This window comes from Sorex fumeus, unplaced genomic scaffold (genome assembly GCF_029834395.1).
Source record: "Sorex fumeus unplaced genomic scaffold, SorFum_2.1 ptg000063l, whole genome shotgun sequence".
NCBI classification, from domain to species: domain Eukaryota; kingdom Metazoa; phylum Chordata; class Mammalia; order Eulipotyphla; family Soricidae; genus Sorex; species Sorex fumeus.
Window position 1 is genome coordinate 12,498,953 of NW_026606120.1, and position 22,732 is coordinate 12,521,684.

The 22,732-nt window shown below is 37.9% G+C and overlaps 1 protein-coding gene across 4 annotated transcripts in view; it reads right to left on the reverse strand.

Annotated features, from left to right (window-relative positions):
- PTPN2 (protein tyrosine phosphatase non-receptor type 2) overlaps nucleotides 1-22,732 on the reverse strand; it is an 82,420-nt gene that overhangs the window by 3,871 nt on the left and 55,817 nt on the right. For 3 of the 4 annotated variants that reach the window (XM_056127506.1, XM_056127504.1, XM_056127507.1), the window contains 4 exons: nucleotides 19,185-19,394; nucleotides 17,092-17,244; nucleotides 11,875-12,056; nucleotides 4,296-5,944 (listed from right to left, as the gene is read on the reverse strand). In XM_056127506.1, the coding sequence (XP_055983481.1) occupies nucleotides 5,725-5,944; nucleotides 11,875-12,056; nucleotides 17,092-17,244; nucleotides 19,185-19,394 (765 nt within the window). In that variant the 3' untranslated portion in view covers nucleotides 4,296-5,724. Of the gene's footprint in view, nucleotides 1-4,295; nucleotides 5,945-11,874; nucleotides 12,057-17,091; nucleotides 17,245-19,184; nucleotides 19,395-22,732 lie in introns of those variants that run through there. The other variant, XM_056127505.1, reaches the window with a different exon arrangement.

Sequence of the window (22,732 nt, forward strand, 5' to 3'; positions counted from 1 at the left end):
GTTGCTACCAATAAACACAAAACCTTTTAAACCAAGTAAAAGGAGCTTCTATGCGTCACTGCTTATCTAAGGCAATGCTCCGTGATGAAGTACACAGCAGAGAACTTGAGGAAAACGATCAGCAGTTGAAAAAAGTTTCCAGAATTCAGTAGCCAATGGAGTGAAAGGTTTCTGTGACTGAGACTGAGAGAAAGTGCTAGCACAGATTACTCAATACTATTCATGGAGCAATCTAAATGTGAATACCAAGAACATTCCAAATGCTGAAGGAATAACAAACTCATACCATTTTCCTCCAAATTTCTCCTTAGAATATCACCTGACACAGCAATTTATATTTTCATTCTCTAATTTATATGTTTTTTGGCCACACCTGACTCAGGGCTTTTCCTGACTCTATGATCAGGGTCTGCTCCTGGCAAGGCTTGGGGGACCATATGGGGTGCCAGAAATCAAAGCCAGGTTGGCCATATGCAAGGCAAGCACCCTGCTCTCTGTACTATCTCTCTGGTCCTAAAAGCAGGTAGTTTAAAATAACCAAATTCAAAGATGAGATGGCTACATGATGATTATTAGGTACGTGGAATATAGCCAGAAAGTGTGCAGTATCTGAATTGAGGGAATACAGCCAGAAAACGTGCAGTATCTGGATAGAGGAAGGCTGAAGAGATATTTAGTTTACATGACCCAAGTGTCTTTCCAATTTGGCATGACGCCACACATCCTAATGGAACAAGAAGGTAGCTGCAATGGCTAATATCTACTAGGTGTTAGTGCTGATGTCCCGTAACAGTCTCTTATTCCTTTGTGGACAGGAATAAGGACAAAGGGAATCAAATCGAAACAAATGAACTGAATAAAGGAGATCAAAGAAACAGATCAATTTTAAAACAAATCCCATAGCATCCCCAAAACCTGTATTTTGAACCAGAAGAATTTAAATTTTATTATCTGAAGAATACTGTATTTCTGTTTTCCAAATTTTGTGCTACAATTTCAATGCCAGATAAAGGTTTCTTAGAGAGACTGGGTGGAGAGCTCAAGGGGCAGGGCAAATGCTTCTGCGGGGTGGGGTTGGGGGGTGGGGAACTGGGTTTAATCCCCAGAACTATTCAGGAGTGACCCCCAAGCACTGAGCCTGAAGTAGCCCCTGAACACCACCTGTGTGGCATGCATACACAAAAGTATCTAAGAAACTTGTTTAGTTGTTGGTGTGTAAATGAGAACACCCATGGACACACTGGCTATGTGGTACTGCCAGACGGAGAAGAACACAGCAAGCTCTAACTTCCCCATCACCTTGCTGCCCATGAACAACCAAGAAATACCCCTGCTCTATAGTTTCTTCCTCACGAACTAACCCACATGAACCCACTGGAGGAAAAGTGTTCCAAAGTTTACAGAGGTGTGGTTCCTTGACCCATGCCTGGAGATAAGAAAAGAACAAACCATATTTTTAAGGGAACCACCTGAGAGATATTATTAAACCCTGCCAACCCCCAGCACTCTAAAAGCTCTAACTGAAAATAAAACTCAAAATGAACTAATATTTTCATCTGTAAAATAACCAAGCAGGCACTTTGGAAATGTAGACACTCATTAAAACAAGAGTATGATAGTTTAAGCATTTCTAATTATACAGGTGCTGATTCATGTCTGTATATAAGAATCCAGTTCATAAGTATTTTTCTAGGAGGGAAATGACTTGTCACTCCAGAGGAGATGAGAAGTCATTCTGTGAGAAATTCTTATTTCTAAAATATAATACCCATGAGACTTTTTCATGATTGTATCACAAAAGGATATAGAAATGTCAAGTTTCTGGCTTGTTATGGCTTAAAAATAATACCACCTACCTCAAAAGCTTGTTGTGAGGATTAAATAGAGTAATATATGAAAAGTGCTTAGCACTGTGCCTGGCACATAGTAACTGATCAATAAATGGGAGCCACCATCACTCTGAATTGATGCTGCAAGCAAAGAAGGAATGCAAAAGCTGAAGAATTGTTATAGAGCACAAACTACTTTTTAAATTAGTATGTACTTTTGGTTCCATACCATCAGTTATCGTTAATTTAAGATGAGTGGGGAACAAGTGTAAATAAAATTACTAGTCACAGCTTCTTCCTCTGACATCCCTGTTATGCAAAGCTATTTCAAAAAGAGGTGTGTTTGTGGGGCAAAGAGATGGCTCAACAGTCTGGCCATCAAGTTTTGAACGTGGAGGCCCGGGTTCAGTCCCCTGTACTGCAACGGTCCCTTGAGCAAGCACTCAAGGGAACCAACCTGGAGCAGAACCTGGAGTAGCCCCGAGTATTGCTGGGTATGGCTCCAAAACAACAAAATGACCAAACCAAAACACAAAGATCAAACAGTTTTTTTTTCACTCCCTTTCCTCTTTTCTTGCTTATTCCTTGGTAAAAATATTAGTGTCCAATAAACTAGAAAAAAATGATTAGTTATAAATATAACTAAAAATAAATAAGTAATAAATATAAATAATATACGAATATAAGTAAATATAAAATATAAATAAATATAAATATAAAAATAAATATAAATAATAAATATCCTTAAAACCCCAAATGGTCTGATACCACCTTAAGTTCTCTGTGCATATTTAGCCATGTATTTAACCTGCTAAGAATGCAGATGAGGGGTATTTTATTGTAAGGATAAAGTAAACTGGAGAATTGCATTTTTATATCTCATGTGTATGGGCATAGATAAAAATCAGTGAAAGTCTAGCATAAAATGCCCAGTTAAATTCAGATAGAAAAAATATACAACTAATTGGTAGTCAGAGAACATGGTGTTAAACCAAAGGCTGCTATCAATTAGCATGGAAAGCCATGAACATGAATCAATCAGAAATTAATGCAAACATTCCCTCTTAAGGTCTGAGGGCTGGAGCAAGAGTATAGCAGGTAGGGCACTTGCCTTGCAAGCAGTTGACCTCCAGGTTCAATTCTCACAGCACATGGCCCCCCATGACCCTTGGAGATGGACTTAAAAAAGATGCAGAATCCATCAAGGATTGCTAACTTTGGAGCTGGTCGCTGTTTGATTCCCTTTCTGAGAATGCCACTCTTCAATTCCTAAGGCTGGGGTAACAACCATGGGCACCACAGCAAATTGCCTTGTATTTTCAGTAATTAGTACATGGAACCCATCAGAGTTAAAACAAAACCAAAAATCTTCAAGTATTTGTGTGGAGGAGGAAAGACAATGAACCCTTGTGGAAGTACATCATCAGGAACTGCACACTGCACCAGACTTTAAAAATGTATCTGGGGCTTATTCCCCTGAATCTCTCTCCTCTATTACACCTTCCTTCACCTGGACAGTGGAGGGTACACTATTTGGAAAAAATAAAATCACTTGCTTTTGTAAATTAGTTGAAATAAAATATTAAAAAGTACATACATATGTAATACACATATAAAATTTGTTTATAGGGGTTGGAGACGTAGCTCAATGGACTGGAGCACAGGCCCTGAATGCATGGAGCCAACGTCTGACCCCAGGTACCCCCTTATTCCTGAGCAGTGAGATGAAAGCAGTCCTAAGCACCACCTGATATGGCCTCAAAAAACCAACACTCTCACCCCCTGCCCCCAATTATAATACTACCCCAGAATTTCAAAAAGGAGACAAATGACAAAGCTAAAAAATTAAATTAATGGAATTTAGGGCCAGTGAGACAGCTCAATGGGCTGAGTGCATGCAAAGCATGCTCTGCATGCAACAGGCCTGGGTTTGATCCCTGGCACTGCACGAAGTGACCCCAGAAACAGAGCTGGAAGGAGCTGCGAACACTGCTGGACATGGTCCCCAAAACAACAAAAAGCATATTTACCTCACAAATGGTAATGTGTACCATTAGCAGCATGTTTTCTGGAAGAAGTCTTTACCTTTTCGTTTAAAGGAAGGTTATCTTCAATTGAAATTTAGTATGTCCTAGGCACACTTGACTTATGGAGTAACAAAGTGTATTTTAGCAAAGATAAGCCAGGGTAAACTGGAAAGAAAGATTATTTCTTCTTCTTCTTCTTTTCTTTTTTTTTGGTAGGAGTGGGTACCGGGAATCAACTCCAGGGCCTCACACATGCAAGGCAGATGCTCTACCATTGAGCCACATCCTTGGCCCGGAAAGAAGACTTTAAACAATGATTGGAAGGGTCTTGGTGCCTATACAAAGGTTTAACGCAGACAAGACATAAGGAAATGTCTCTCTTACCTCCTCTCCAATTAAAGGTAACAGGAGACAATAATACTAAATTAGGACACAGGCACAAGTTATAAAAATCATTTAATAAGTAGTATCACCTACATTCAAGAAGGCTACTCACATCAACTAAAAATATACCAATGGTTTCAAACTGTTTTAAAAGTAACTGCTCCCTTAAAATAATAAAGACTTATGTAAGAATCTTACGTAGTGTATGAAACAGATAAGAGATGGTCTGGGTGAAAATAAAATAAAAATTGGTAGCTTGGAGTTCTTCCATCCACCTCTTGGTGACCTCTTAAAAATGCAAGCATAGTAGTTTGGAAACCACCAAAATAATATGATTTAATTATTCCCGCAATTAAAAGTTCTGACAACTATTTGAAGTTTAAGTCAAGCAAGTTAACACCAGATGGAATGTTGAGATATGAAGAAAGCTAGCACTCAAACAAGCAGTTAAAATCAGTAAATTTTCAAGTACCCATAAAAAGTTAAGGGACAATGTAAGGTTGTATGTCATCATACTATTTATTGAAGTAGAAAGAACTTGAAAAATTTTTTACTTCAAAACTTCAGCCTAGTAAACTGAAATCATGGATCGTAAAATGCTGTTTATTAATTCCCAAATTATGACTTACCCCAGTTGTAAATTAGGGTGAGTACATTGAGATTTTCATGAAAAATAAACAATATTAATAATGGGCTTTACAGAAATAAATGAACATCTTTATAAAGACTTAAATAACTGCCACCTAACTATGCCAGTAAGGAAAAATTTTCCTTCATATTTTTAGGAAAATTTTTTATCTTTTTAAAATTGGGAAAACTGTAAAACATGAAAGAAATGCAAATACAGAATAAAGATTACTTATTCCAAGTTCTATCTGCTCATATCAAACTTCTCTATAGGAAAATGTTTCCATTACAACGGAGTCAACATACAATTATTTTATGGTAACAGAGTTTTCAAATTGAGCTTTTAAAAAGTACATTTAACTACAAAAGATTAAATAGGTATTTATAAAATATACTCTGAAATGGTAAAGAATATAAAATGTTGATGCCCATGTTAATAGTACATAATACATTACACACATTAAAGATAATTTTCTTTCCAGTAATAATGTAGATTAAACCACAATATTTATTGCTTATATCAAGTGCAGGTTCATTTCCAGATATCCTCCAAAAACAAATCCTTGTGATAAAGGATTTATCAATCTGCTCAGGTAAAATATTATGCTTAACATGTATGATGAATACAGCTACAAAATGTACCAGTTTTAAACAAGCATTAAAGTCTTTATTTTTGATAGCCATTTACAGTCTTGGGGTAGCGTCCTGAGATGGTGGGCAGGGACGGAATTTAACACTTATCTGGTTAGTGTCTATGCTACTGTGCCCTTTGGGGGATGAGGAGTCTGTTAACAAGACAAACCCTTGTGATAAACGCAACACTACCAGCTACCAGTGTGGAAGCTTGTTAAGCAAAATTAATTGCTTATTTGTAAGGTATTTTGCCGAGAGAACAGCATCCAGCCGACAAAAGCGCCAACCAAAACGAATGACACAAACCCTATCTTAGTAAAAATAGGTTGCCAATATAACCACCTTTTTCTTTTTCGTTCAGTCTCATTTAGCCTCTGTTTCATCTGCTGCACTTTCTGGGCTGTGTTAGCTTTTCTGTCCTCTCGAATACGTTTCCGTAGAACACTATGAACAAATAGAAAAGAAATAAAAGGAAGAGCACAAAAGAATTTAATTACACTAATATAAAGAACTCAGGTTCTAATAAAATCACACAAACACACTATTCAACACATTCAAACACTGGGGAAAAAAAAGGTGCAAAATTCTAAAGGATCCAGAGTTGTACTCTGATAATTCAACAACAGTTTCTGATAGTTTTATGTTAATAAACTAATGTTAATAAATCAGGCAGACTTGAAAATAAATATGGTATTTTCTTTCTCAAAAAATGTACTAAAGATTTTCAGTTTTTCTTTCCTTCTTTGCTAACTGGCCGACAGTAACTATGTCCTCAAGTATCTGATTCCCTTCTGTATTTAGATTTGTTTTAGCTTCCCTTGACAGACATTCCTTATTTAAACATTTCTATTTCTAAAAAAATTTTGTTTGAGGCACCGTGATTTAGAACACCGTTCACAATAGGGTTTCATGCATACAATGTTCCAACAACCCACTCTCCACCAGTGTCTGCTTCCTTGCATCATTATCAGAGTGTCCCCCAATTTTTCTAGAGTCTAGTTCTGATGGTGTAATTTCATTAAAAATCTTGAATGTCTTTCTTTTGTCTACTACATTAGGAATTAGCTTCTTTCCTAGTCAAAGCATTTTACTTGAATTTAATCATGTGAAATAATCAAAAGGATTCAAATTGTGGGGCATCCTAAAAGCAACTGGTCTACAAGCTACAAAACTGTCAACACCAAGGGAAAAAAGCGGCAAATAGTTCTAGACTAAAGGTTCACATCAACCAAACATAATGCGCTAACTGCAACTGAATCTTTAAGTATTTTGGAAAGCTATAGAGACTGGGATCATGAAAATGTTCCCAAATTAGATTATGGTGATAGCTATACAACTCTGCAGGTATGTTAAAATCCATTACATACTTTAAATGAGTGAACTTTATAGTATGCAAATTATCTCAAAGTTGTTTCTATGGGCAGATTTTTAAATTAAGAGAAATTTGAATACAAAATAAGTTTTAGATGGTTTTATTTGATCAGTCAGTAATTTTCCACCACCAGTGTGAGGGCTCGAACCCTTCCCCCTTTGCTGGCGTTTGTTTTTTGTTTGGTTTCTGGGAGGCGGGGAAATCACTCCTGTCAGGCTTGGGGGACCATATGGGTGCTAGGGATCAACCCTGCATCAGCACCCTGCCCCTTATACTCTCGCTCCAGCCCCAGACACTGGTTTTCGTGGTATATTCGATATGCCAAAAACGGTAACAATAACGGGTCTCATTCCCCTGACCCTGAAAGAGCCTCCGACATGGCAGTGTTGGGAAAGATGAGTAAGGAGAGGCTGCTAAAATCTCAGGGCTGGCACTCAATGCCTCTTTTGCAAACCACAAGGAGAGAGAGAACAAAAGGGAATGCCCTGCCACAGAGGTGGGGTGGGTAGGAAGGATAGTGGGATCATTGGTGGTGGAGAATGGGCACTGGTGGAGGGATGGATACTCGATCATTGTATAACTGAAACCCAAGCACAAAAAATTGTAAATCTACAACTGTACCTCATGGTGTTTCACTAATAAAAATTAAAAATAAAAAAACCCCAGGGCTGGAACGAATGGAGATGTTACTGGCGCCCACTCGAGTAAATCAATGAACAACGGGATGACTGTGATACAGTGATATAGTGATATTTGATCAATATTACATCTCAGGGATACAAGAACTTTCAGATATTGCTAGTGGAAATAAAAAAACCTCACAGTTCCTCAGAATATTACACATAAGCATTATTTGAAGACCCAGTAATTGGCACTCTTAGAGACACACACACACACACACACACACACACACACACACACATCAACTGAAAGCACAAGATGACACAAAAGATTCTCAATATTCTCCTGCTCTGGAAAACTTTGTTCTTGACTAAGTGAGTGCGTGCGTGTGTGTGCGTGTATGTGGTGAGTGTGTATGTGTGTGTTTGGTTTTGGATCTCACAACTCAGGTCAGCTGCGGACAAGACAAGTGCACTAGTACCTGCTGTACTATTGCTCCGGACCTGACTATATGTTTTTTTAAAATGAGCATTCAAATTAGTTTCCCACAAAAAGAGAAAATGTTTTCTTTTCTCTTTGTTTCTCATTTCAATTTAACTATTCCTCTTTATCATCTCCAAGTACCCTTATTTTTACTTTATGGCACCAAATTTTTGTTGCTAAATTCAATTTAGATTTATTCCCTACATTTGGAACTAAGATATTACACTTTGCTTTAATCTGTACCATCTGTATATCTGATAGTGCTTTCTGGTCTTTTCCACTTTTACTTGTCACATATGTCTGGTGTCTGAATTTTCTGAATTCTCCCAAAATGTGTGCAAAAGATTATTATCCAGAATTCAACCTTTGAACTAAAATTTTTTTTGAACTAAAATTTTACTATGACAAATAGGTGTATACCTGTCAGTGAAAATATTTAACTTCTTTGTCAAGTGCAGGCTAAACACATATAACTTACAGAAATGTTTATAGAGTTTCTATTCAAGAGTCTTCAAAAAGTCCTTGCAATTTTTGAGGTGGAGGGGCGGGAGACACACACCTAGCGATGCTTAGGGGGCCATATGGGGTGTCGAGGATCAAACCCAGGTCAGCTATATACAAGGCAAATGCCCTATCTGCTGTACCATCGCTCCTGCCCTGAACATATTTAACTTTGTAAATCTCTTATTAAAATAGAAAAAACTATAATTTATCTAGTATGACATAATACTACTATTCACCATATAAACCCAATGAAATTCACTGGAACATAATTACATAGCTATCCAACTATATAATTAGTGCTTAAACAATTTGTTATATAGAATTTAAGATGTTTTTAAGGGGACTGGAGAGATCATACAGAGGATAGAACATCTGCCTTGCATGTGGCTGACCTGGGTTCTATCCCTGGCATTCCAAATGGTCTCTCGTGAACCACCAGGAGTAATTCCTGAGTGCAGGGCCAGAGTTACCCCCAAGCATCAGTGGGTGTGGCCCCAAAACAAAGATATTTTAAAGACATTTGGAAGCACTGGCTGAACTAAGAAGACAGAATTTGTTCCATGTAAAATAATCGGATTGGTGACACCATCCTCCCCCCCCCCTGCCGTTTCCCCCCCCCCCCCACACACACACACAGAGGCTGTTTACAATGTCCCGTACACATTTTCAAGAATGGAATAAACACTAACACCATGGGACACCTTTAATTAGTTTTTGAGAGTTCCAATAGAGAATAATTTTTTTTTCCTTTTATTTTTGGGTTACATCCAGCAATGCTCAGGGGTTACCCCTGGCTCTGCACTCAGGAATTACTCCTGGTAGTACTCAGGGGACCATATGGGATGCTGGAGATTGAACCCAGGTAGGCTGTGTACAAAGCAAATGCCCTACCCACTGTACTATCTTTCTAGCCCGAGAGTAATTTTTTTTTTTATTTTTAAAATTTTATTTTTTAATTTTTATTAGTGAAACACCATGAAGTACAGTTGTAGACTTACAAATTTTTGTGCTTGGGTTTCAGTTATACAATGATCAAGTACCCATCCCTCCATCAGTGCCCATTTTCCACCACCACAGGTCCCAGTATCCCCCCCCCCCACCCCCGCCCCCATCCCATCCTGCCTCTGTGGCAGGGCATTCCCTTTTGTTCTCTCTCTCCTTTTGAGTGTTGTGGTTTGCAAAAGAGGCGTTGACTGGCAATCATGTTTGGTCTATAGTCCACTTTCAGCATGCTTCTCCCACCCTGGGAGGATCCTCCCAACACCCTTTATTTGGTGCTTCCTTCTCTATCTGAGCTCCCTTTTCCCCTAGCATGTGTGGCTGGCCTCCACGCCATGGAGCAATATTCCTGGTACTAATCTCGGCCACTCTTGGGAGTAATTTTTAGTTTGTGACACAAATCTTTTTCTCACCGAGGTTCTAAAGAAATGTCCGTATAAATAACCTGTAATATATCCTACTCAGGTATGCGCATGCATTTTTACAATTCTGGCCAAAAAAGGAAGGCTTCCTAAGGTTTGTTGAATTGAAGAGTCATTGAAGCCCATGTGGAAATTCTCATAAAGCCATACATAGCGGTATTGTCTTGGTCTCAGTGAGCAGTCTACTAGGCAAATACGGAGAAGGGTATAAATAAGATGGCTACTTTTCACTTATCCAAACTATTACCCATTCTCAGTGATCTAGATCAATGGGTTGCATAACTGAAAACAGTGGCAAAAAAACAACCCCACACAGAAAAAACACCCTATCACGAAAGCACAGCAACACACACACACACACACACACACACACACACACACACTATATATATATATATATATATATATATATATAGGATTTATGTATAACATGTACATATATAAAATATGTCAAAAAGACTGGTGATATTCTGATCTACTTTTTTCTCTAATTTAGACTCCAAAATGTTTTTCATAAACTCATGACTTTGGGAATGTGACTGAATGGGAAAGACACTGATTTGAAGGATATTTAATAAAGAAAATGAGGGGACAAACAGACAGTACAGCAGGTAGGCATTTACTTTGCATATAGTAGCCAGTGTTTGGTCTCTGGCACCAATATGGAGTGATCCATGAGTACAGGGCCAGGAATAAGCTCTGAATGCTGCTGGGCATGACCGAAAAATTGAAAAAAATCAAATTACATTGAAAATGAAAGAAAATAAAAAGGCCAGGGAGATGGCACAGCATGAGGGGTACCATGTGCACTGACCCTGGTTTGATCCCTGGAACTGCCCCCAGGTACAACGTCCAAGGAGCACTGCATCCTTAGTCCTTCCATTGAACTCTCTGGTCTGTTTGGGGGTGACTACTGTAAGTCCCTGAGTGCTGCTTGGGAGCCCTACCTTGCCCCAGAAAAGGGGTGAAGGGAGGAAGTATCATTTTATTCCCTTTGAACTGAACTTTTTTGTTGGGGAGGGGTAGATTTAGATTTATTTAACAAGCATCTCTAGTAAAAAACTACAGATCAATATTAAAATTGATTGTGACTGGGGCAGACACAGTGGAGGGTTTAAGGTGCTTGCTGTGCACACCTCTGGTCCCCAGGAAATACTCTGGTCTCTTGGGTGTGGCTAGAAACGAAACAAAACCCAGAAAGATAAAAACCTAGGGGCAGGGGAACCGAACAATTAAGTTTTCAGGGTGATCTTTATTTTGTTTTTTATGCTTTTATTTTTCTATGACTATATCCAGCTAATCAATCCTTGGTTTCCTATAGGGACCTTTATTCTGCTTTTAAACAAGCTCTGCTCCCATCTACCCTGGAAAGAAGAAAACAACAGTGGAGTGTCTGCCCCTGCCTCCGTCAGACGATCCCTGCCATCACTTTACCGATGACAGTGACTTTCCTCTGTGCTTTCAGTCTTGAAAGAATTTACATCTTCGTATGGATGTAAAACTCACAAAGCATAAAAGAAAAGGGCATTTTGGGTAACTTTTTAGAAAAAGATGTTATTTCTTTCTCCAATAATTGAATTAAGTTAAAATAATCATTTAGTTCATAATTCTATTAAAAGAATTATTATCTATCACAAACTATGTATAAACACTATATAACTATACTATTAACAATATTCCTATCATCTGTTTACTGCACACAATTAAACATTTTACATGCTGGTTATATTAATTTTTGTATTGAATTAGTATTGGTTTAAACCATCTTCTATCTGATTTCGCTCTGAAATATTTACTTCTTAATAGGATTAAAAGCTCTAAAGTCAAAGATCTTATCAGATGCTACTAAACAGCCCGAGATAATACCTACATATAATTCATTTAACAGAGGATCTATGTGACTTCATAGCCACAGACTATATTTAAAACAAAAGCCTTATTATTTTTTAACTATGCTGTTGTAGTAGCCTTACCTGTCGCTGCTCTCCTCCACAGAATCTTGCATTTTAGAGGATAGTTCTGTATATCTGTCATCTGTCAATTTTTCTTCTTCTAGGTCTATTCTGTTCCCATTGTATTTTTCTGTCATAATTTTGGTTGATGAATGATCTAAAGCAGGAAATAAGTCTTCTTTAGAGAGTTCTTTCCACTGTTCCTAGGTAAGGAAAACAAAAATCACAAACACTAAAATTCTGATTTCAAGTTAAAAAGGAAAAAAGTTTCAAGATGGAAATTCTGTTCAACTTCAGAAAACCTCAAGATAAATTTTGCTTGCCATACTTTAGTTTCTGAAATTTCCGTTCTTCACTGAGATCTAATTACAGCAGCTATCTGCATGCTTGGACAAAACTCAACAGTAATGAAATGATAATGAAAATCAAGTCTTAACTAACTAAACTACCTCCCGGAATATCCAACCTCCTGGAATATCCAACAAATTCAGAATCTGTCCACAAAAAAAAAAAACCTTCAGTAAAACCTGGTGTGGTGGAAAGAGTTGTAAAGCTAGTTGTAAAGCTAAAAACACAAAAAAGGCGCCAGAACAATAGTACAGTGAATAGGGCTGGTACAGCCTTGCATATGGCTGATCTGGGTTTGATCCTGGGCATTCATAGGGTCTGCCAAGCCCTGCCAGAAGTGATCCCTGAGCACAGAGTCAGGAATAAGTCCTGACCACTATTGGGTATGGTCCTAAAAACAAAAAAGCAAACAGTAACAACCCAGGGATAGAGTGATAGTAGAGCAGGCAAGGTGCTTGCCCTGCATATGGCCAACCTGGGTTCAATCTCTGGCACTGCACATCATCCCCCAAGCTTGCTAGGAGTGATCCTGGAGTCATCACTTGACTCAGGGAAGAGTCAAGCGTATGCCCTGAGAATAGCTTTGCTTGGCTTCCAAACCAAACCCAAACACCCTAAACCTGTGTGATTTAGTCATATCTCTGGGCAGCAAGTTCTCTCAACTATGTCTACCTTATGATACGCAAGCTGATTTGCACTCCAAAAACCCCTGCCTCAGTCTTTCTGCTGCTCACTGGGAGGTCAAGATACTAATGCTACACTGAGCTACAATCTTTTGAGGTTTAAATTAGAGCTATGGCGATCCAGCTAAGTTTTCACTTTCCTAATTCTATGTTCAGCTAAACCACACCTGCACAACAGTGTCTGTGCTGCAATAAGAAATGTTCCTTATAGTACCACTAACATAATCTCACCTATTTCTCACCAAAGTTCCTCAGAAAAAATGATGAAACTAGCTTGGAATACACTCCAATTTGTAAAAAGTGTACCACTGACCTAACACTTTATTAGTGGTATCAAACAACCAGTGACAGATCTAAGAAGAAAGTGTTCTGTGAACACACTAGAAACTTCTTTCCTTCTTCCTGCAAGCATTGGTTTCCTCCCGAAAGTCTAAGGCAAAGATGATTTACATGCATGGAGGAAAAGAGAAGCCTTATCTACATGCCTATGTTCATTGCTGCATTATTCACAATAGACAAAATCTGGAAACAACCCAAGTGTTCAAGAATAAATGACTGGATAAAGAAGCTATGGTAGATCTACCAGTATTATGGTTAGGAAAAAAAATGGAAGTCATGAAATTCGCTGATACATGGATGGAAATAGAAAAAAAAACATCTTTTTCTAATAAATCACTATCTCCTAGTGATTCAATAAATTTAAAAAAAAAGAAACCTTTTTATAAACTGGCCATCACATTTTTATATAGTAGAAAGATACATTTTTATAGACTTTAGGCATTTTATAGCCATTTCACTCAACTTGGGGTTTCTATACTAACATAAAAATCTTAGATCGTAACTGTAAGGTTTTACTTATTTATTTTTGCTTTTTGGGTCACACCTGGTGATGCACAGGGGTTACTCCTGGCTCTGCACTCAGGAATCACTCCTAGTGGTGCTCAGGGGACCATGTGGGATGCTGGGAATTGAACCCGGGTTGGCTGTGTGCAAGGCAAACGCCCTACCCGCTGTGCTATTGCTCCAGCCCGAAGGTTTTATGTTTTTGATCTCAGAAACCTTTACTTCTTTTAGACTTCTGTTCTAATCCAAGATCCAGTCCTGCACTGTTCAGTGAAATATGTGAGGAACAGACATAATTTTAAAGTGTCAAGTAGTAAAACTGTTTTAAAAGGTGGATTTGGAGGTCTGGAGTGATAGTAAGGCAGGGTTTGATCCCTGGCATCCCACATGGTACTAGGATTTGCTTCCTAAGTGTAGAAGCAGGAGGAAAGCTTGGGCAATGCCAACTATGGCCCCAAACAACAAAAGTAGATATGGGTGTGGGACATGGCTCACGGGAGAATACCTGCTCTGAACATGTGAGGCCCTGGTTTCAGCCCTGGATATGCAAACTGAAAAAAGACGAATTTTAACAATGTTTTAACTCATATATACAAATCATTGTTATTTTTACACTTTCTACCCTGTATTTAATTTTCAAAGTCTGGTGTTTATTTGAAATTTTAGGTAAATCTTGATTCAAACTATCCACATTTCAAGTGCTTCATAGACCATGTGGGTACGGGCTGTCATACTGGACAGGAATTTTATGAAGAAAAAATATATATGCAAGACAAACAAGTCTCTTTCTGTAAAGTACATATTACTGAAAATATACTTACACGACCGTTTTTGTTCAAATTTAAGGTGGGAGGGTAATGTTAATGAGGACTTTAACTTTGTAAGTTATGAAAATACTTCTACTTTTGTTGAATTCTTTTATTTTTTTCTATAATAACACTACCAGAACTAAGTGAAGTAATTACTAGTCTTTCTAAGGTAAATTCTGTTGAAACTGACTCTCCAAATAGTAAAAATGACCCTGAGTACTGAAAAAATGTAGATACATTTCCAACACCATTTTCATAAAGGGCAGAAAAGCACTGGGTTTAAATAAGATGGCAATTTCAAAGTCTAATGGCTACAGCACACTAAACTGGGAAAAAAAATTCTCTCGTCATAAAATATACTACCATAAAATGTATGCTCATAAACGTCATTCTATTGTGAAATAGACCCTAAAATAAGTACATATAGATTGTGAAACTAAAGAACAAAACTTTGAAAAACCATCAGAGGGATGAATACTTGCTAAGGAGAACATACTCTCTCTGGTGGCCTATAAGAATAACTAGAAAATCAGGGGCTGGAGAGCGGGTAGGGTGCTTGCTTTGCACATAGCTGACCCAAGTTTGATCCCTGACATTCCATATGGTCTCCTGAGCACTGTCAAGAGTAATTCCTGAGTACAGAGTCAGGAGTAAGCCCTAAGCATAGCCAGGTGTGGCTCAAACCATACATTTCCCCATAAAAAGCCACCTATAATATTTTTCTTTAATGCTATTTAAAGATTTATTTAAAATCCTTTACTTGAACAATTTAAAATCAAACGTAATCAAGACAAAAAGTTAGCTACTAATAAATAATCTTATGGCTACTTACATACGCCTCTGAAATTTACATATATAGAGCTCTTATAATTATTCAGTTGTGGCGGATAGTCTACTATATTACAAAGGGAAACATTTCCAGAAATCTGTTTGGCTAGAAATAATGGAAATCAAGGAGCTAGCAAATGAATTAATATAAACAGAGTTGTTGTGTGAATATTCTTTCGGTTGGGGGCGCTGAGATAAGAGACAGGAGAGAAATGAGACTTGCTGGAGAGACTTCTTCCTTGTTCTGGAAGAGGAGCATAGAGAAGTACCCACCCACCACACACCTTTATTTAGTATCCTGCGATACACATCTAATACACTCTGTACAGAGAAATCATTAATGGGGAAAGGCGTTTACAGGAGGGGCAATAAAATATCAAGAAGTATTTTGTCCTGTTGAATCTGTAATCCAAATAGTCAACAAACTCCGGAGGGGAATGCAAAACCAAGGCATCTGGCGCCGTGGGTACTTACAGCCGGCACCTGGGGCGGTAGGGGGATGTGAGAGAAAAGTCTGCACTCCAAAGCTGAGCTGGGTTAGAAAAAGGGAAGATTGCTTCTACGTGATACTAGGAGCTAAAAAGCAGCCAAAGGAAGAGATCTTAACTCTTTCCAAACACGGGTAATCTCGCCCATTTTCATGGGGCCTGTGTTCCTGCCCGTGTGCGGGTCATTCTCCACAGGCTCATCCTATGTTGTTGGCTGGGCACCAACAACAAGAGTCCATCTAGTTTTTTTAATCTATCTGTTTACAATGTTAACTTACATTTAGTACGGTGATTAGAAATGAAAAATGTGACTTTGATTTCTATTTTATATAAAATGCAATAAAAATACTACATAATAAGATTTCTGACAGTCTCTCAACCTAGGTTTTGCAAATGTGGAATAAAAGTAACTTCATGAGACTAAAGCCACTAGAGAAAATACAACTTTCTATTGGAAATTTCATTATGCCTGTTAGAATTGCTCAAGTTGTTCACTTTTATAACTATAAAGTAAAACAGTTATTATACAAGTTAAATATCCCACAATTCCATTTCATGGCGTTTTGTTTGTTTTGGGGTCACACCCAGCAATGCATAGGGGATACTCCTGGTTATGCACTCAGGAATTACTTCTGGAGATGCTGAGGGCACCACATGAGGTGCCAGTGAATAGACTCAGGTCAATAGCATGCAAGGCAAGTGCCCTAACCTTGCATGTAATATACTTGCACATAATTCTTGCATGTAATATTCTAGAGACCAATTTTCTGGTATTTTCTATTTATTTTTAAAATTTCACACCTGGCAATGCTCAGGGGTTACTCCTGACTCTGCACACAGGACTTATTCCTGTGGTGCTCAGAGGACCATATGGGGAGCCGAGGATTGAACTGGGGTCTGCTGCCTGAAAGGCAAACTCCCTACCCACTGTACTATCACTCTGGCCCCTTTCCGGAATTTTAAAATACTTAAAACTCTCTTACATACAAATTTCACTTTTAGTGAAATCTTGATCCCTTTAGGCCTTTTAAGTAACAGGATTTATTACAAATCTGAGGTACATAAGAGGAAGTGAACTTAAATTTTATAACATTAATATATCCTTTTGGATTTATCACATTAAGTGCTTTTTTAAAAGAAAATAATGGAAGTGAGAAGGTTAAGTTCTTAAATAAAGAGCAATTATTTGGGGCTAAATGTATTTCATACACAGGTATAAATTTCCTAAAAAAAGTTTACCTGTATATTTGAATCTCCTTTTAAAATTTTTGCTCCCTCTATTATTGTCATATAAGAAAATCTGAGTTGATCTGGAGTCTGAATAAGTCCCATTCGGTATTTTCTCATATTCAGTAACAGTTGTTTAATGTTAATATCATTTCTTTTCTCCATCTGCAAGAAAGGTAAGCATTACTCAAGCCTTTTGTTGTTAGAATCCAGGAATAGAACAGCAATACAAGATGACTGGTGAGAGTTTGCTATCATGTGCTGTGTTTATCCTCAAGAACAAGGAAAGTTCCCACTGTAGCTATAATTCTTTCCATTCAAATCCATCCATCTTCCCTATATCTCCATTGCTTAGGTAGCAAACAGAGGGCTTCTGGGCACACTTAGCAGACTCACAATTAATTTCAAACCAATATAATTATTTTATCTGCTCATTTGAACAAAGTCCTGGATTTATGACCAGTTACAGTTTAATAAAAGAATAAATCCAATAAGATAAGTGGTCTTCTTTTTCTTAGGTCTTGGCGGAAGTAAATCTCTCCGCCTGGTGCCTTCTTTCCATCTTCATGTTTGAGGACAGCAGTCATTTCAAAATAGAGAAGAAACACAGAGAAAGTCGTAACATGGTGGACCCACTGCACAGGCCTAGAATATGGATCCGTGATTATAACTACAAAGCCTTTCATTCCAACAGAGAAATAAAAATGGTGCTAGTTTGGCAGAATTGGTAAAAACAATTCAGTTTTAACATCCACCATCAATAAAACAGACATGGCAAGAGTCTACTTTAATATAATACTCCAGTTTTTGATTGAAGTATACTATACAAAGGCAAAGTGGTAAAAAAATAAAACTGTGCCTATGCCACAGAAATTCCTTAGAGTGACTAAGGAAAGATGGACATTCTAATAAGAAAAAAGGCATAGTACTGCATTCATACTGAGGATGGAACGGCTTGTGGAGAAACTGTACAGCCTTTGGATTTAAGAGGAATAGTAACAACACTAACACTCCCCCAGTGCTAAGAAAATAGGAGGGACTCATTCCAAGTGTCTAAAATACTCATACCTAATAATCCCCATAACAACCCTGTGAAGAAAACAATATTAAATTAGATTCAAAGAAAACGAAGGAACAAGAAATGATGGGCTTATCTGTAAAGGAAGGAATCCGAGATCAATTTACATCTGACAAATAAGAGTAAATGAACTTTAAAATGTGTCTGTTATAGAAAGTATCGTGCTGAGTGAAAAAAAAGTCAAAAGGAAAGGGACAGACTATAGAATGACTGCAATCATTTGTGAGATTAAAAAAAAAAAAAGCATGAGACTAAAACCCAAGACCAGGAAAAAGGGGCCAGGAGTACTGGTCAATGGTCGGAAGCTGCCACAAGTGTGTGGGGGTTGGAGGACAGTAAGGATAGAGTAGGGACTAGTATGACAATAATAAATTATCACTTTGGACAAGAACTGAGTGTTGAAAGTAGGTAAAGGGATACTGATAATCTTTCAGTACCTGTATTGCAAACCATAATGCCCAAAAGGTGGTGGGAAGGCGGAGAGGAGGGGAGGTATTGGGAGGGAAACTGAGGACACTGGTAGTGGGAAATGCGCACTGGTGAAGGAATGGGTGTTGGAACATAATGGGACTGAAATCCAATCATGGACAACTTTGTAACTGGGTAACTCATTATGATTCAATTAAAAGAATAAATAAAATTTTTAAAAATAGGTGTCTGTCAAGGAGGTGGCCAGAAGTGCAGGAAGGGGAACCTGAGGACATTGGTGGAAGGTTGACGACTGGTGGTAGGATTGGATTTAGAACACCATATGCTTGAAAGTATTACTAGCAGTTTTGTAAATAAATCAAGATGCCATAGAAGAAAAAGGATCCAGAGTAAAATCCTATCATCTACAGAATGATTGTGAATACATCCACAATAGTCACAAACAATAGATGAAAGAAAAAAAAGGGTATATGAGATTTTTACGTTTTTCGAAAAGAAGGCAAAAATTTGAGTTAGGACAAACATAGTTTTGAGATGCTTGTATTCGAATTCACAGAAAGGACGCAAACAGAACTGAGATGGGATGAGGAACACTTACCAGAACGAGACAGGTATCTACCAGGGAAAAAGTGCCAGACCGCCCAATGCCTGCACTACAGTGGATCACGGCAGGCCCATGCTCAGGATTCAAGGAACCAGATTCTCTCACTTTAAACAGGAAATTGAGAAATGAAGCTGGTGATTCGGGGACTCCAAAATCTGGCCAGGTAGTGTAATGAAAGTGAGATATTGTTCTGGTTTCGCCCGTCTGAAAGTGAAAATTAGGTGGGGGGAAGTGTTAGTTCTAATTTCTTTTTAAAAACAACTTCAGAAAGACTGTTTTGTCTAATCTTATTGGCTTTTTGTACCGTATTTTCATTTGGCTTGTGATAGCCACAAATTTGAAGAGGTTTTCATTAGAATATGTAATGTGCTAATTGTCAATGCTATTGTTGTGCATAATTAGATATGAATACTAATGCATAGTAATTAGCCATTAAAAATTAATACTATTATACAACACTTATTTTGTAGGCATGTTCTAAGCTCTTTAATTCAATTCACACAACAACCCTATTAGAAACCATTTTTTTTTTCAGATGAGAAAATAGAGGCCAAAGGTTAAGTAATTTACCCAATGTCATACACGTAGAAAATAACAGAGCCTCAATTTGAAGAAGTAGTATATGGTATGCCATTTGGGTTCTGAATCACTTATTTGTATTAAATGCATTGCCAATATTTTCTCTACTTCATATATCATGATGAATTACTTTTTCATGTAACCATTAATTTTTCCCCTAATATTTTATTTATTTGGGGGCTATTTTTTGGGGGGGAGGGCACACCTGGTGGTGCTCAGGGGTTACTCCTGACTCTGCACTCAGACATCATTCTTGGCAGTGTTCAGAGTGCCATATGGGATGCCAGGGATCCAACCAGGTCAGCTGCGTTCAAGGCAAGCTCTCTACCTGCTATGTTATCACTCTGGCCCCAGTATTTTCTGTTTATCTTTTTAGGGTCATATCCAGCAATTATCAGGGGTTACTTCTGACTCTGTACTCAGAAATTACTCTGGGAAGTGCTAGGGGTACCCTATGGGATGGCAAGGATTGAACCCAAGTCAGCCATATGCAAGGCAAATGACCTACTGGGCACACTATCACCCCAGTCTGCCTAGCTCCAATTTTAAATATATCCTTTTTAAGAATTTGAAAGCTACTTTTTCAGACACAATTGTCTCCATTATCTATGTTAGCTTTTAGACTATACAAAGGCACAGAGGAGCAAGTCGATTAATTTAAGGAAACAATCTTTATATTTTTAATTGAAATTGTTCTTCTAATTGTGCTTTTCCCCATGGCAATAATTTCCAATCCTAAAACTGTTTATATGTCTTCACTGACGTGCTAAAGTGGTTTACCAACATGCAAAATGTTTCCTGTCTCTTAAAGCCTGCCTGGCATCCACTATCATTTCCTGGATATTCTTGATGATTTTTTATTTCTAACTCATTATGAAAATGTTCCTTAGCTCTTGCCAATTGCTTTTTGCCCCCAAGGAGCACTTCTCTGCCTTATACTCTTGTTTCTGTAAACAAAGCAATAATCCTCTAACATGTTTTTGCACAATTTTTCAGCAGTTATTGTTGTACTGTTAGGAAAAGGGAATCATTGAAGTCATCATTTTAAAGATACTCAGTATTTTAAACTGATCAATTACAGATGATTCTCATAACACCTTGCTTTCAATACAAACTTGTAAAGCTAAATGTAGAGGAAAGGCTAGTTTTCAATGAAAAAAAAAAACAACTTTTTTTTCTTTTAGAGCAGTAGAAATTAAGACTCAGTTGTGATACTGACAAAACACAGTGCAGACATTTTGAAAAAATGAAATTTCTGGATTAATTTTTGTTAATATCCAGCATTCATATTTCCCAAACACTGGGTTACACTGATTCCCAACATATTAAAAGCAACGCAAGAGGTTCCTATTCCTAATTAAAATGATCACGATGATTATTAGGTAGTAACTATTTTTTTAAAATTCTAAATTAAGAATGTTGCATCAGACTCTCAGTACTATATACGGTATGATTTCATTTATAGGATATTCTGGGAAAAGCAAAATTATAGGATCAGAGAAACCAGATCAGTAGTTAGTTGCCAAGATTTGGTGGTTAGGGGTGTGGCTAACTGTACAGAGGCAGCAGAGAGCAAATTTGGGGGAGGGGGGTAGATGGGTGATAAAACAATTCTTTATCTTGATTTTGAGATGGAAAGATATACAACTAAACATATTGCCAAAACTTCTGTAAAACTATACACCATGAACATTCCCTCTCACTTCATTTACAAGTGTCAATTAAATGTACTATACTTCAAAAAGGAACTTGAAACATTACGGAAGACTAACCTGTTGTTTTCTTTTACAAAGTCATGAACAGAGAAACAATCCCCACATTGGAACTAAGGACACTGGCTCTTGATTAGCCCAAGAGTATAGATAAAGTCCTGGTTTCCTTTAAGTGAGGTGTAAGATTCCTGTGGATGTGTTTGGCTTCCCGAACCCCTCACCACCCAACAACTGCCCTATTGTGGCCATCAGCTGCCACAAAGTGATGAACATGCACAGCAAGTTCATGCTGGCCTAAACAAGGTCCAGTTCTCACCAGAGTGCCCAGGTCTGGGAAGAGCAGTGCTAGAGGCACAAAACAGAGCTGTGCTCCCAAGGCATGGAGCGGTGCTAATGTCTGGGTGCACTGTCAGTGTGTCACTTCCAGCTGAAAACCTGTGGCTACCCGCAAAGTTTGAGCCATTATTCACTTTTACTTGGCCTGTATGATTTTGGCTCAGGACTAGTGGTCTCTTAACTTTTTTTTCCCTTTCAAATTCAGGTCACGCTGTCTGGAATATTCAAGGCCAGTTCCCAGAAATGCTCATGACTGTAAAATACAGTCTTCCTTACTAATAGATTTTTGAAAATCAGTCATTTTCCCCTCCGTATAGAACAAAGGATTTCTTCAGAGGTCAATTTTTATTTACTCCTACTCAAACAAGATTCAAAAAACACAGCCCACAAATCATATAAATCCTAAAGGACCAAATACAAAGTAGTAAAATACTTATGCTTGCTACTTTTGTATAAAAGAAATGTTTAATGCATGACTTTGTTTTCCTGTTGGGAAGAAAAACAAAAGGGGAAATAGGATTGCCAATAAGTAGACTGTAACAAAAGTCAACTTCATTCCTAGTAAGCTCTACTTTTAGATCTTATAATTTTTGACAAACTCTGTATTTCCAAATAATAATAAACCCTGTCCTTGGTAACCAAGTCACAAGGGGCCTCATCTTGTGATTTCTTGCCAATCTTCTCCATCCTTGTCTGCTGGGCCTCCTATCCTACTTTTCCCAATTCTGTGGCTATTCCATTTCTAGCTGTTTTTCACATACAAGTCCTTTCCAGCAAACATATATATTAAACCTAGGATACTCCTTTAAAAATGCAAATGAGGGGGCCAGAGAAATAATGCAGTGGGTAAGGAATTTGCCTTGCACAAGTTCTACCTGGGTTAGATCCTCAGCATCCCATATAGTCCCCGGAGCA